At 46.0% G+C, this 14,617-nt stretch overlaps 1 protein-coding gene across 2 annotated transcripts in view; it reads right to left on the reverse strand.

Annotated features, from left to right (window-relative positions):
- Positions 1-11,799, reverse strand: part of BEND4 (BEN domain containing 4) — a 78,310-nt gene extending 66,511 nt beyond the window's left edge. Inside the window, exon 1 of one of the 2 annotated variants that reach the window (XM_083165916.1) lies at positions 11,226-11,794. In XM_083165916.1, the coding sequence (XP_083022042.1) occupies positions 11,226-11,607 (382 nt within the window). In that variant the 5' untranslated portion in view covers positions 11,608-11,794. Of the gene's footprint in view, positions 1-11,225 lie in introns of both variants that reach the window. The other variant, XM_083165980.1, reaches the window with a different exon arrangement.
- Positions 11,800-14,617: the final 2,818 nt, after the last annotated feature.

Here is a 14,617-nt window from a genome sequence, read left to right on the forward strand (position 1 = left end):
TCTGGACCGTTGAGATGCCTTGAGAACCATGTCTCGAAACCTCTGGTCTAGTGTGTACCCAGCTTAAGTCTTGTCGCAATATCCTGGTACACATAATGATATACAGTATTCACAACTATTCATTTTTGCTATAGTCTCCCTGATTATCTCTACTCCACCAAACACGCGGGGGGATACATTTTTTTTTTTTAGAGGCAACCAACTTGCAAATCTCGTAAATGGGGTGGTAAGCAGATTCATAACAAGTGGTGTTATGCCACGTGGACAAAATCCTTATGTGAGAATGTAGATTACAAGATTACAAGCTAGATATAGATGCCAACTTTTCAGGCTTCCCCTCTGCCTTCTGGGAGATGTGCGGGGCGTGGGGGCAATAAGTTAGGAGTGTAAACCAACCAGCTCCTAATAGTCATTTTCTAAATCCAGGGGCAGATGTATTAAGAATAGTAAAGTGGTGACACACTGGAAGGTGATAACGCACCAGCCAATCAGCCCCTAAATGTCAAGTTACAGGCTTGGTTTGAAAAATCACACTTAGCAGCTGATTCGCTGGTGTGTTATCACCTTCCTCTTTATCACCACTTTATCAGATTGTGGTGCAGAGCGCGGCAGTTGCCCGGCCGGGACAGGCGGCACCAGCCGCGGCCCGGCATGACCGCCGGAGGCGGTAATCACCATCGGCCAGTAGGATCTACCCCAATCATCCACCGGGCCCAGAAGGATCCCCGGCCGCATCACCCGGTTGGGACAAAGTGGGATTTCCAGCCTGCAGGTCCCGGCCGCAGGAGCCTGTCTGCCCTCCAACCCAATGCACCTGGGCGAACCCAGCTACAGCGACCCCCAAGGGAGGAGGTACTGCTACTCTATCGGGGCAGCGGCGTGGAGCTGCCCCGATGCATGCAACACAATAGTAACCCCCTTGTACTGCACTTGCCTCTTACACATTATGCCTAATGGAATGAGCCAAAATTCACAACGAGCCAAAATTCACACTATGGCCCACGGATTAAGGCAAAATTCACATTTTGCAACATGAATTGAGCCAAAATACACACTATATCAAACGGATTGAGCCAATATTCACAATATGCCTCAAAAACAGGGACAAAGGCGCGCATTAAAAATTTACACCATAATGTCCATTACATGTTAAGCCACACACCATAATGTCCAATATGTATAATGCCAAACACAATAATTCCTATTGAAAATTATGCTTCCTAAGTGCTGCTTACCTACATGCTCATTGCCAGGGGTTCCATGCTTGTGGCAATGTGGGATTACATGCTCATTGCCTAGGGGGAATACATGCTCGCAGTAACTGGGGGACAGCCACCGCCGGGCAGAAGTAATAGCCATTGACAGCCAGGCAGAGAGCGGGGGGCTGCCCGGCTGTATTCAGAGCACTGCAGGTCCCGGCTATTTGAAATAATACCCCTTTCACACAAGAAAATGCAGGGACTTACCCAGAAATATTGTCCCAGGATCATGCAGGGACATTCCCAGGTTGGCCCCTTTTACACCAGCCTAGTCCCTGCATTTTCTGGTGTGAAGGGGAAAGAAAACCACCGCCTTCTGCCCCCCCCCTTCCCTTTAACCGGCTATATTGTTTAACCGGCTATATCTTCGGAACCAACTGAGCCATTTACATGAGTCCAGTATCATATTAAAGAACTTTTAAGTGGGCTTCAAATGATTTTGAAACTGGGCCATTTGGTTCCAGAGAAATCTGCCCTTAAAGAATATGAACAGCCATGAAATTACTTTTCTGAAATAGAAAAAATCGGTTAACCGCAATATCTCTGGAACCAATTAACCCATATGGACCAGCCTGGTATCAGATTGAAGGCCCAGCGATTTGAGTTTGAGTGAGAACAAACAACTCAAGCTTCTGTGAGGGGGGGGACTGGCAGCCATCGGAACTGGGTGGGGTTCGGAATTAGCAGGTCCCATGTTATCCTATGGGGAAAACATTCCAGGTTTGTCCGGTGTTATCTCAGGTTCCCGGGAAGTAAGCGATGCGGGGCTGGGCTCGTTGGAAAGCCCTGGTCCTCATCTACAAAATGGGCCTATTTCGAGAGTGGGCCTGGAGCTACAGCTCCATCAGGCCCATTGTTAATCCGGCCCTGGCCCCTCCACTGCTGCCTGTGAGTAGCAACGACAAGATGGCACCACTGATGGCTGCTTAGGTTCTGTGCTGCTAGCCAAATATGTACGCTGTGTCACCCCTGTTGTGTTCTATATATGTACTGTTTTACTTGTTACCTATCTGGCTGTTGAAATCACCAATTGGAGCCGCTGGATGGCTGCCTGGGTGCTGTACAGCTCAATAAATTTAAGTTCCCCATGTCCATGTTCCTCATCATATATCTGTGCTGTCACTGTTTTACTTGTTCCCACCCTGGCTGTTGCACAGCAATCCAAATCGAATTCCTAGTATACGCAAGTAAACCTGGCCAATAAAATCAGTTCACTAGCATAAATACATCTGCTCCAGTCTTTAAAATGACAGTTAGCAGCTGGTTGGTACACACTTTATTGTTGTGTACTTTATCTCTTTGCAATGTTTATTATACAGACCCTGTGCAACCCTAGACTTCAGTTATCTGTTCTGGGTCATGAAGAGCTCATAACATGTTGGGTGTATAGTATTCTTTGGACTGTAAATATACAGATCTAAGAATCATTGTGGTCAAAAAATTTCTGTGCGCCGTTACACCCTATAAGAGGTGCGATCATAAATCCACTAGTCAGACTAGTTGGCATCCTCCTGGTGCTATTAACTAGAATCGACCACTTAGAGTCTAAAGGCTTATAGCTTCCATTCATTTTAGATATATATAGATATATATATATATAGATATAGATACAATTCACACTCACCCAATCCACGTAGCAGTTAGCAGGCAGAAGAGGCAAAATGAGACCAGCACTCGTTTGTAGATGAAAAAAGTACTCTGTATTAAAGGTAACGCATGGTTATACAGACAGTACAGGCAGCTGACCCAACAGCCATTTCAACCAGGGTGTCCTGGTTTTCGTCAGGGGTGAGATATAGATATAGATATATACAAGGAGACAAATGCAGCGTGTCGGATCAAACATTTTCGATGTTTTACTTAGACATCGTCATACTGATGACGATGTCTAAGTAAAACATAGAAAACGTTTGATCCGACACGCTGCATTTGTCTGCTTTATTATCAGCTCCAGGTGCCGCCGCACACTTCTTGTACATTGTGGGAGACTCACGTCTCACCTGGAAGGGCACCGGAGCAAGGTAAATATTACATTTGGAAGTGCTGCCCCACAAACTATTCTAGTTTACTCTGTTCCCCGCGCGTTCGCACAGGAGACCGATGTTTTCATAATGCGCATTTCTGTGCATATGCTGGTTGCAAACAGGGGGCGTGGGACGGTGGTGAGGGGATGCGCCCATGGGAACGCCCAGTGTTTCAATGCTGGGCGTTCCCATGGAAATTAGGCAGTGACGCTGCTGTACAGGGAACATGCAAAACTAAGGCAAAACATAAATTTGCAGCCGTGCGGGGAACTCAGTGAGTGAGGTGGGAACTCTGTACAAGCGGCGTGCGGCGCTAGATCCACGTGCAGCACTGCACAGCGCTGCATGTAAACTAGAATAACATCCCATATCTGTCCAAACATTGGGGCAGATGTATTAAAAAGCTGTTTACGTTTTTAAAATAACGGGTCTCGCTTCTCCAGCATAACGTGGAGAAGTGGCCACCCGTTATGGCCAAATGTATTAACCCTCCCTCTGCCGATAAGAAGAGCTATTATGCCCAGCGTTAACGGCTCTCCTTATCGGTGCCCCAGGCAGCCCTGCGCATGCACAATTAAAAATCACTTCTTCCCCCCTCCCCCAGCGGGCTCTCCGGGCATGCATGAGCATGCCCGGAGAAGTGGCCACCCGTTATGGCCAAATGTATTAACCCTCCCTCTGCCGATAAGAAGAGCTATTATGCCCAGCGTTAACGGCTCTCCTTATCGGTGCCCCAGGCAGCCCTGCGCATGCACAATTAAAAATCACTTCTTCCCCCCTCCCCCAGCGGGCTCTCCGGGCATGCATGAGCATCTTGTGCGCAGCGAGGAGCCAGCAGAAGGGCAGCATTGTACCTACAGTGTGGATAGGACAATGCTAGCCCTGAGCTGACGAAGCGGCAAGGGCGATTTAACGCCTAGGCAGCTGTTAATACATCCCCCTGGCCACTAATTACTGGGGGGATTGCAGGGGACAGCCCTGCCAATGGTTACTCGGTGGGCTGTTCCTGGCACACGTTAAGTACGCTAGTAATACATTTCAAAACACATAATCCCTCTCCAGTTAACTAGCGTAAAGTGCGCAAATGCACTTAACGCTAGTTCATACATCTGCCCCATTATGAGGTGACATCAGAATTTAAATAGAGTAGTCTTAGGGCGGGATGTATTAAAATACATCGCCGCCCTTCGCCGCCCCCCTGCCGCGATGCTGCCGCATATGTACTAACATATGCGGCTGGCAACGCGGTGCGGTGACGGAGGCCTCCCAGAAGGTAAGCCAGAGGGGGGGTCAGCGAGGCGGCGGGTTTGCGTCGGCGGGCGGCGAAAAAAAGCCCATAGGCTTCTATAGGGTATCGCCACCCAAAGGTGGCAATACCCTTCAGTGCGGTATCATTTTTGATACATTGGAAAACGCGGTAAAACCAGGGTTTTACCGCATTTTCCATTTGATACATCTCGCCCTTACTATGCAAGGCTTCTGTGTGCTGTTACAAGTGCCAAGTAGCATGGGATGGTTCAGCTATCAGGCAGAAATAGCTGAGCACAGTCTGCAGTCACAAGCATGCAGGATCGCAACCCATTTATTTCTGGAACTAAATTCCAAGTATACTGTAGGAAAAAGTAACATTTTTCTTGCTGGAAACACTGATCTATCACCTATGCAATTCTGTTACCTTAATTCGGGCAAAGGTCTCCTAACCCTGTACACAGGCATACTCAACAGAGCATCCAATCAGAAGTGCAGAAGCAGTCATTACTGATATGTATTCTGATAGTCCCACACATGCAACTTGTTATTTTGTGAAGCCATGCCCTGTTGTGAGGAAACTGAAGACATAAAGTACCACAAATCCCTATCAACCACTTGTTCCTGTGGTGATTCTGTGTCTTTCTCGGACAGCTCACGCCATGCTACTGGAATTGAACTGGTTGCGTTGCTATAAATACAAAAATCGTACCAGGAAAGACTAAAAGATCTTAATATGTTTAGTTTAGAGCAGAGAAGGGAAAGGGGGGACATGATAGAAACTTTCAAATATACAGTATCAGGGGTTATAACAAGGTACAGGTGGGAGACATTCCGCACAGGAAGAGGAGCACCAGAACACGAGGACATGCACTGACACTAGAGGGAGGAAGATTCAGGGGAAATTTGAGGAAGAATTACTTCACACAAAAAGTAGGGTACTCTTTACCTAGCACGGCGCCCATCGCGGTCATCGCGGGCATTGAATGCACTAAAAAATCGGGTGCGACGCGACCGACGCGATGCCCGCGATTTCCCATAGGGACTAATGTTAAATTTCTCAATTGACCCGATTTTTCTGTTCAATGCCTCAATTGACACGATTTTTCCATAGGAATCAATGTTAAATGGCCCACAGAGGCCAAATAGCCACCCTGAAGTGTGAAATGGCCCCCACAATTGTTAACGCCACCCCACGATCAACGTGAACCCGAAGCGTGGCGAGCGCAGCGAGCCCACGAGGGGCGGCGGTACGCGTCCTCCGACCTTTTCATACCCCCACTATCCACGTCGGCGTGGAGTTGAGAATAGAATAGTGTGGCGAGCGCAGCGAGCCCCGCGAGGGGACGAGGATACCTGTGAAGCCCGCGAAGGGACGCGTTTACCTGTGAAGGTATCCGCGGACCCTCGCGGGGCTCGCTGCGCTCGCCACGCTTCGGGCTCGGTGGCTCGCTGTGCTCGCCACACTATTCTATTCTCAACTCCACGCCGACGTGGATAGTGGGGGTATGAAAAGGTCGTAGGACGCGTACCGCAGCCCCTCGCGGGCTCGCTTCGGGTTGACGTTGATCGTGGGGTGGCGTTAACAATTGTGGGGGCCATTTCACACTTCAGGGTGCCTATTTGGCCTCTGTGGGCCATTTAACATTGTTTCCTATGTAAAAATCGTGTCAATTGAGGCATTGAACAGTAAAATCGGGTCAATTGAGAAATTTAACATTGATCCCTATGGGAAATCGCGGGCATCGCGTCGGTCGCGTCGCACCAGATTTTTAGTGCATTCAATGCCCGCGATGCCCGCGATTTTTTTACCTGCGATGCCCACGATCAAAATCGTGGGCGCCGTGCTAGGTAAAGAGTACCAAAAGTAGTAGTCAGGGTTGCCGACTTTCAAATTCTCCTCTCCGGGAGAATCCCAGAGAGGAGACTTTCATTACCCGTTCGGGGGCGGGGCTTGAGTGTGTCATTTTAGCTCCGCCCCCTCCTCTGAGACCCGCGGATTGCGGCATTTAAATGCTGCGATTGGGGGGCTCAGTGGGGATCCCCCTGATTCCGGGAGGGTTGCCCACCCTTCCGGGGGGCCGGGAGTGGGACCCGATTTTCGGGAGACTCCCGGTAATTCCGGGAGGGTCGGCAACCCTGAGATAAGTGGAATAGCCTCCCATCAGAGGTGGTAGAGGCAAATACAGTAGTACAATTTAAACATGCTTGGGATAGGCATATTGATATCCTTACAAAGAAATAAGGATCAAATATGGTTTGAGGTAACATGTTTAAAAAAGGGCCAAGTGGTTATTTGCTGTCAAATTCTCTGTTTCTATGGGCCTTATTCTGGTTGGTGCGGCCGGGCCGTACGCGTACGTCCCGGGGTTTTTTATGATCTGCGCATGCGTACATTCGCTAATGCGCAGGCGCGAACACTCCACAACGCTTACGGACGGGTCTCTACGTGCGAAAAAACCTATACGCGAGTGTACGGGCATTGGGGGCGGCATAGGGGCGTGATGAGGGGAGCGGCCGAAATAATGAGGGAAAATGGGCGTAAATATGGGCGTACACGGGGGTGTGCACCAAAAATGAGCGGTGCTACTACCGCACGATCGACTAAAGCACCGTTCATTTCGGACACAAAACAGGCGGCCGCCAACCGCCATCTCAGACCACCCCTACAGATACCGCATGCCAGCGTGCGCCTGGGTTTGCTAATTTACGCTGATTACTACTCAAACACATACACCTGAATGTAATAAGCAATGCTGCAGTCTATTAAGTCAAAACCATGATTTCACTACCTGCAAGCCACACACAGCACTCAAACACATTGGAAGCTTATCTTTCTATACTTCTCTACATTTAAAGGTTTGTTTAATTTAAGGTAAGAATCTTTTTAAGACCTGCTTATATATGCTAAGGTAGCTATTTGCTAAACAGTTATACACATTCACTACGTGCTTTCATAGACTTTACCCAGTAGCACACTCAATCTACACAAGTCGACATGTGTCAACGTGTTCACTCTAATACAAACATAGGTTTTGTATTTATGATACAATAACATAAACCACATCTAACACCTACAAAGGATGTTTCAGCAATGTTTTAAGCCCATGCCCACTATTTTGCACATTAATTAATTCAATCAATTAATTTATTTTCATAATTATAGTTGAAAGGCAAGATTTGCAGGTCCATATATGTGAAGGGTATGTCAGCGTACACGGACGTACGCTCACTCTCACGAGCGGTGACATAAGCTGAGTTTTCTATTGAAAACAATAGGGACCCGTCCGTGCAAGCTGGCGTACGCTCAGATAGCCGCAAGAAGTCGGTGGGAAGACGGATGAGAGACGTCCGTAAACGGTGGCGTACGATCTGTTGTACGCCAGTTGTCGGAGTGTAAGAGCTGGTCCGTCCGTGTACGTTGGCGTACGCTCAATTGTACGCCACTCCCCTTCGACGTTGTTTCTGCCCGTACGTATGCGGCTGATTTGTGGGTGGACTTAACACCAACGGCCGCGTACGGATAGCGTACGTTAATAGTGAACGTACGCACGTTCGGCCGCTCCGATCAGAATAACCTCCTATGTTTCTATGTAGAACATTGCCATGGGAGCAAAAGTAAGAAGTATTGAAATAATATAAAACACAATTATTCAGATGTATTTTAGGCCTAGACATTAGATAAATAACTTAAAAGTGTTGCTTCTTGGCCCCCCAGTTAATACCATTGTCACAGGAACTGATGTGATGGTGCTGCTTGTGTATCAGCATTAGCGGTGTATGCTGGATTCCCAAACATGCACAGTGCATACAAACCTACTTACATCCCCCTCTACATCGTCACGTCCTAGTAGTATTTATATGGAATAATACATTCACTATCAGATGTAATACACAGCACACTGACATTATTCCTACAGTATGCTTATATATAATATACTTTACAGTAGAAGTAACCAACTTAATATTTTATTGTATATTGAAACCTCCAGAAATAACAATTATTCGCACAGCAGCAATCAGGTCTGAATCAGGCCCATTATACATCCAAGAGACATCTCTTAGTAAATAGACCCTTCAATGTACTATGTTAACATATTGATAAATAACTAAGCCTTGGATAAACTAACATCCAATTAGCTCCTAACTGTCATGTGACTGGCTGTGTTTAAAAAATGACTATTCAGATCTAGTTGGCTGGTACTTTATCTCTCTCCACGGCTTAGTAAATAGACCCTGGTATGTTCTATGGATTAGGGCGACACACACAAGGTCGACATGGGCTTAGGTCGATATCTCGGAAGGTCGACGTGGGTTTAGGTTGACATGGGTCAAGGTCAACATGGGTCTAGGTCGACATGGGTTTAGGTCGACAGGATCATTAGGACGACACAAGCATTAGGTCAACATGGACAAGGCCAACAGTCAAAAGGTTGACATGGGTTTATTACAAGTTTTTTTCTGAGCCGACATGTGTCGACAGGTGGTATTTCATGCCCTATCTTCCACTAGGGCGTGGAGGGAGAATAAAATAGTGTGCCGAGCATAGCGAGGCTCTGTGCCTGAACCATGGCAAACGCAGTGAATCAAGCAAGGGGACGTGGTGCACTGATACGGTGTTCATGTTGACTGTGTCGACATTCAGGATATAAAACATGAAAAACCCATGTGGAACTTTTGACTGTCGACCTTGCCCATGTCGACCTAATGCTTGTGTTGACTTAATGACCCTGTCGCTCTAAGCCCATGTTGACCATTTGAGGTGTCGACCTTAGCCCATGTCGACCTTCAGTGGCAGTCAACCTTAGTTTTGTTAACCCTATTGCCCATACCCATTCTATGACATCACTCTACAATGGTTCTGGTTCTGTCTCAACATATACATTAGATATATATATATATATCTTTGCCTTAAGGATCTTGTCAGTTCTGTCAGTCAGAGCATACAACAGGCCACAGAATGCGATGTGGATGATTGAATTGCTGTCCATCCTTTTTTTTTTACATACAGCAGCTAAATCTAACCAAGAAATAAATGGTGAGGACCAAAATGCGTTTCTACGGCTTTGAATTTTAAAGAAATCAGGGATGAGTGATCTTCAGCAGATGCCAAATTAACCTGGACTTTTACGGTCGGTCCGATATCTGACTGTGCTTAGTACGATACAAGATGGGAGGCGAGAATTAACTAAGGGGTAATAACGTCACCAGAATTATGCCCACATCCAAAATACACAACTCATTAGTAAACATAAGTTTGCACAGTGCTGCAGCATCACCTGGCAATGCAGCAGTTAATAAGCATGACAGCAGACAATTTAAAACAGCATTGTACTCAAATGATAGCGCAACATTGTCCAATCAAGACCCTCCAACCGATTATCTTCCATCGCATTGCAAGATTAACTGTGTAATAGTCTGACTGATATAACTGGCAGTCAGAACTAGTCGCACATTACAGTGTCAAATTATCGTCTCACCAATTACCTGCGCATTACAAGCAGTATAACATAACAAAATATAGCACTAGTGTAACACATTAAATCCAATGCAAAGAGTCCAATATCAGGAACATAGGACACAGGTGACTACACAGTAAAAACACAACTGAAAAACTGTTGTCTTTTCCAATACTTAACATACACTTACGGTATATTATTTAAAGCCCATTTATGATCTTACTGCTTTTTTTCACATATCCAACAACATTAGGGTTTATTTACTAAACCTCAGAGAGAGATAAAGTGTAGAGAGTTAAAGGGGACATTTAATAGGATGAGAGACTCAGAAAGTGAGAGATTTGATTTTTTTTAAAGCGGCAATTATTTACATTGCAAAACCAGTTTGATTTTGAAGTGTCAAATAGTTGGCGCTTTAAAAAAACCTGGAGATTTCTTACCAAATCTCTCTCTTTCTGAATCTCTCATCCTATTAAATTTCACCCAAAGTATTAGCCGGACAGCCTTCAACTGTCATTTTTCAAACACAACCTGTAACATGACAGGAGCTAATTGACTGGTACTTTTTCTCCATTCACTTTCTCCAAAAGGCTTTAGTAAATAGGTCCCAATATCACTGTTATGTGCAACAAATTATTATAACAAGTTAGAACAGAATATACCTGTCCTAGTCCATGGATTATTTTATTTATTTTATTTATTTATAAGTTTTATAAAAGTTTTCATGATACTGTACAATATATACATTGTATCCTGAAAACTTTTGCAAAACTTATAAGCTACTGTATACCATACACACCACATGACTGTATACGCTGTATGTGACAATACATCCATTAGGAAATCTATCAGCCTAGTCATTTGAGTCATTTACACACGAATCCTCTTTTATTTGAAATATCCATTTTTAGTGCATCAGCCTCTACCCACATCCACCTCTATAGCACACAGCAGCCTAGTTACACAAAGTGCAGTACCTGCAGAACTTCCATAAAGTTCACTTGCAATTGCAAAAGTAAAGTTGTACTGATTCCAATGGAGAGTGGTGAGGGGACAGTATGGGATTCACTAATACTAGTCAGACCTATTGCTATCAAATACACAGATAAATGACCCATAAACGATGTCACACTTAGGTCATTATAACAATTAAAAGTGGTAAAATAGGTGCCCCTGAATGACAGGGTAATCAGCCTGGATAAGAAGAGGCTGGCGCTGGGGTGGGAGGTACCTACCTGTACTCAGATCAATGGTGCCCTCGCTGGCGGACTGGTGACAGGACCTGTTGGAGAAGCCCAGATGCCCAGCTGGGGCACCTCCCCTCTGCTGGCACTGGGAGGAGGTGGATGTGGCTGCCCTGATGGGCCCGTTCTGATAGGAGCTGTGCGCCTGCTGGTAATGATGGTGCTGCTCACTGCTGCTGATGGAGGATGCATGCTGCTGCTGCTGCCCGCCAGGTGCCCCCAAATGGGGCATCTCCACCATGGTGGGTCTCTCGTACCTCCTTCCCAGGGACCTCTTGCTGGGAAAGGTCTTTAGGACGCTATAGGGGCTCCTCTGCTTGTAAATTTTAGGGATGCAGGGCCCCTCCTCTGCCGGCTGCATCTCCTCCTCCATCTCTCCCTGGCTCCCCTTCCCTCCTCGGCTGCTTGTCTCCTTGTCGCGGCTGCTGTGGCGCTGCTGCTGCTGCTGCTGAGCCGGGCAGGGGGGCCAGCGCGTGATTGACAGGCAGCCGCTCCAATGCCTGGAGGGAGAAGGGAGGTAAGGAGCAAGTGTTTAGGGTAATATTTGCTAATGATGATGGGGGAAGAGGCGGGTCTTGCAGATGCTGCCTTAGAGCTGCCTCTGGGTGCTGCTGCTTAGCTTAGAACCAGGTGCTGAAGGTGGGGGGTGAGGCAGCACCCCAGGGTCACCCCAACCAGGAATGAGCATCCCTAAGCTCACCTCACATCATACTACCATGTGCCCCTATGCTGATAGGGGGAGCCCTTGTCTGGCTGGTGGCACTCTTATTTATCATTGTATCGTCACTCATAGGATGTTACTAGAATTCACCAAGGAAATAAAGTGTCATTACAATTCTAAATAAGGTGAAAGGTCAAGGAAGTGGTAGATATACACTCTCTCTCATCTATCTATCTATCTATCTATCTATCTATCTATCTATATGTGTATATGTATATACACCTATGTTTGTATATGTGTGTGTGTGTGTGTAGATATCTATCTATCTATCTAGCTATCTCTATACATTGTAGAAATCACAGGTTGGCTTTAAACATTAGTTTTAAACCTGAAGATGTGCAGCCACTCATTTTCTGTTTCAGCTGTATATAAATGTCCCTTGATATTTGACAATGTCCTGTGTTTGCTATATGGTCTGTAAATTATTTATTTTAGCTTAAATGAGTGGGATGATTTGTAGCTGCTTGTTCTGGATTGGCATGCCCTGTCTGGATTTGCAACAACTGATAATTTGCTGAAAATGTCCCTTACTTCAAGCGCTTTTTTCTTTTAATTTAGTAAGGAGAATATCAACCTCATTATATGATTGATAATCCTGATAGAGAAGCACATCATTTCTTTTGTTTGGTTCAGAATTTGTCGGCAGTCATCGGATTATTATGGAATAATTAAAATAAAAACAATCTGCTTCCATTTACTACTATTGTTTTTTTTCCACCTTTGTGCTAAGGGCCTTATTCTGGTTACATTGCTCCCCAATGTGAACACCCAACGCATGTGCTTACGCTGGGTGCGAGCCGCCACAGTGAACTGCTAGTTTGCTGTCCCGTTTGCACCCACACTGGGCGGCGTGGGGCTGCGCCGGGGGCAGGCAACTGACATCAACGGACCAGAATAAGGTCCTAAATTCACTACCTTCCCACTAGTAGTGTTCTGGTTGGGGACCCCTCTGGGCCCCTTCATTCACTCTATTTGGCAAGCTCTCGGCAGTAGACGGCAGACTCCATTGTAAATACATAGTCAGTATCTAAATGATAGGTCCACAATCAGTATTCCAACATCATATAGTCAACATGCACAAGTTTGACATTGGCAAAAAAAGTCGACACAAGCAAAAGATCAACATGGCAATGGTTGGCACATGAAAAGTTCAACATGAGTTTTTCATGCTTTTATTCTTTTGTTGTTGTTTTTTTCTACATGGACTACTATTGGGAACGGTAAAGTGAGGCGAGTGCAGCAGTAATGGTGTGTACACACGGTACTTTTTGCCTTCCGATGTTGACGATATAGTCAACATCGGATCGGAATCGGATGCAGATCGCAAGGGTTTTAACCCTTCAGATCCCGATCCAATTCCGATGAGCGTTCACGTATCGCAAGCCAGAAAGTCTTGTCTGCCTTGACTATATAGTGCAGATCTGCACTATATAGTCAGACTTGTATGCAAATCGGATATGCCTTGCGATCTGATTCCGATCTGATCTGATCGGATCGTGGATAGTATCTGAAGGCACATCTGACCGTGTGTACACACCATAAGCAAATTTTCTGTGTCTGCTGCTATGTGACTGTTATCTGGGACAGGCCAGGGTAGTACAAGTCTCAACTCACCTGTGTGCACAGTGCTGTGCTGTGCTGCAAAATAAGAAATCATTCTTTTTTTTACAGTAAGAGTTACTGTCGTAAATAATAACCCTTTTACATTTACGTTTAATAAAAAAAAAAAAGGAAATGCTTGGAGAAGAAACTTAAGCTTGCCAATATGCCATTTACCACACGGAGTGGCAAGGAATGGCTAAGGGCCTGGCCTATGTTCTTGACTATTGGTCCAGCTTCACACGATGATCACAGCCCTCCTCCTCATCCCCCCCAGAAATGTAAAGAGAGTTAAGCTGTCAACAAAAAGACAGCAAACAACTCAGCGTTCTAAAAGTCATGGTATCACAAATCCCCAGGGAGAGTCCAAGGGTGTTGGTGTTACGAAGCCTGACCTTGCCATTACTGCTACAGGAAGAGGTGGCTCCTTCCACCATTCGCAGCACGCTCTCTGCATATGCTGGTAGGATCACCCACAGTACCGTTCCTGATTTTGAAGTTGTCAATGTTGTACACCAGGAGGAGGAAATTGATGTAGCTGGCGCTGAGGAGGAAGTTGATGAGGAAGATGCTGCTGCTGATGGTGATGACATATCACAATAGCAGATCCAGATTTAAACTAAGGCAAGGCCAATTTTATTTTAATGGAACCCTGCGCTAATCTAAATATTGCACCATATACTGAAATCACAAGTGCCAGACAAGGATTAAAAATGGCAGCTGCTTCTCACACCTGTCCTGCTACTGAATCACACTTAGATATGGTGTTACAGGTGTCTCCGGGAAGCCATTCTGCAGTGTTATTGGAAGCACTGTACCTTAAGCACAGATAACATGTACATGACTGTGTCACAGACACACTGTAATGCAGATGAAGATATTCTGAATATTATTCCGGGAGCCCGCCACTGACGCTCTCACTCTGCATCACACAACCAGACGCCTTCGGAAGACAACCTAAAAAGTGACAGGAGCGTGCAGGAGATGCTGGTGGTGGCCCGCAAAAAATTGCTGGACACTTTTGGCATTCTGCCACTGCCTGCCGAAGGCTGCAGTGGCAGCA

Source organism: Crinia signifera, chromosome 1 (assembly GCF_055691185.1).
Source record: "Crinia signifera chromosome 1, ASM5569118v1, whole genome shotgun sequence".
Lineage (NCBI taxonomy): Eukaryota > Metazoa > Chordata > Amphibia > Anura > Myobatrachidae > Crinia > Crinia signifera.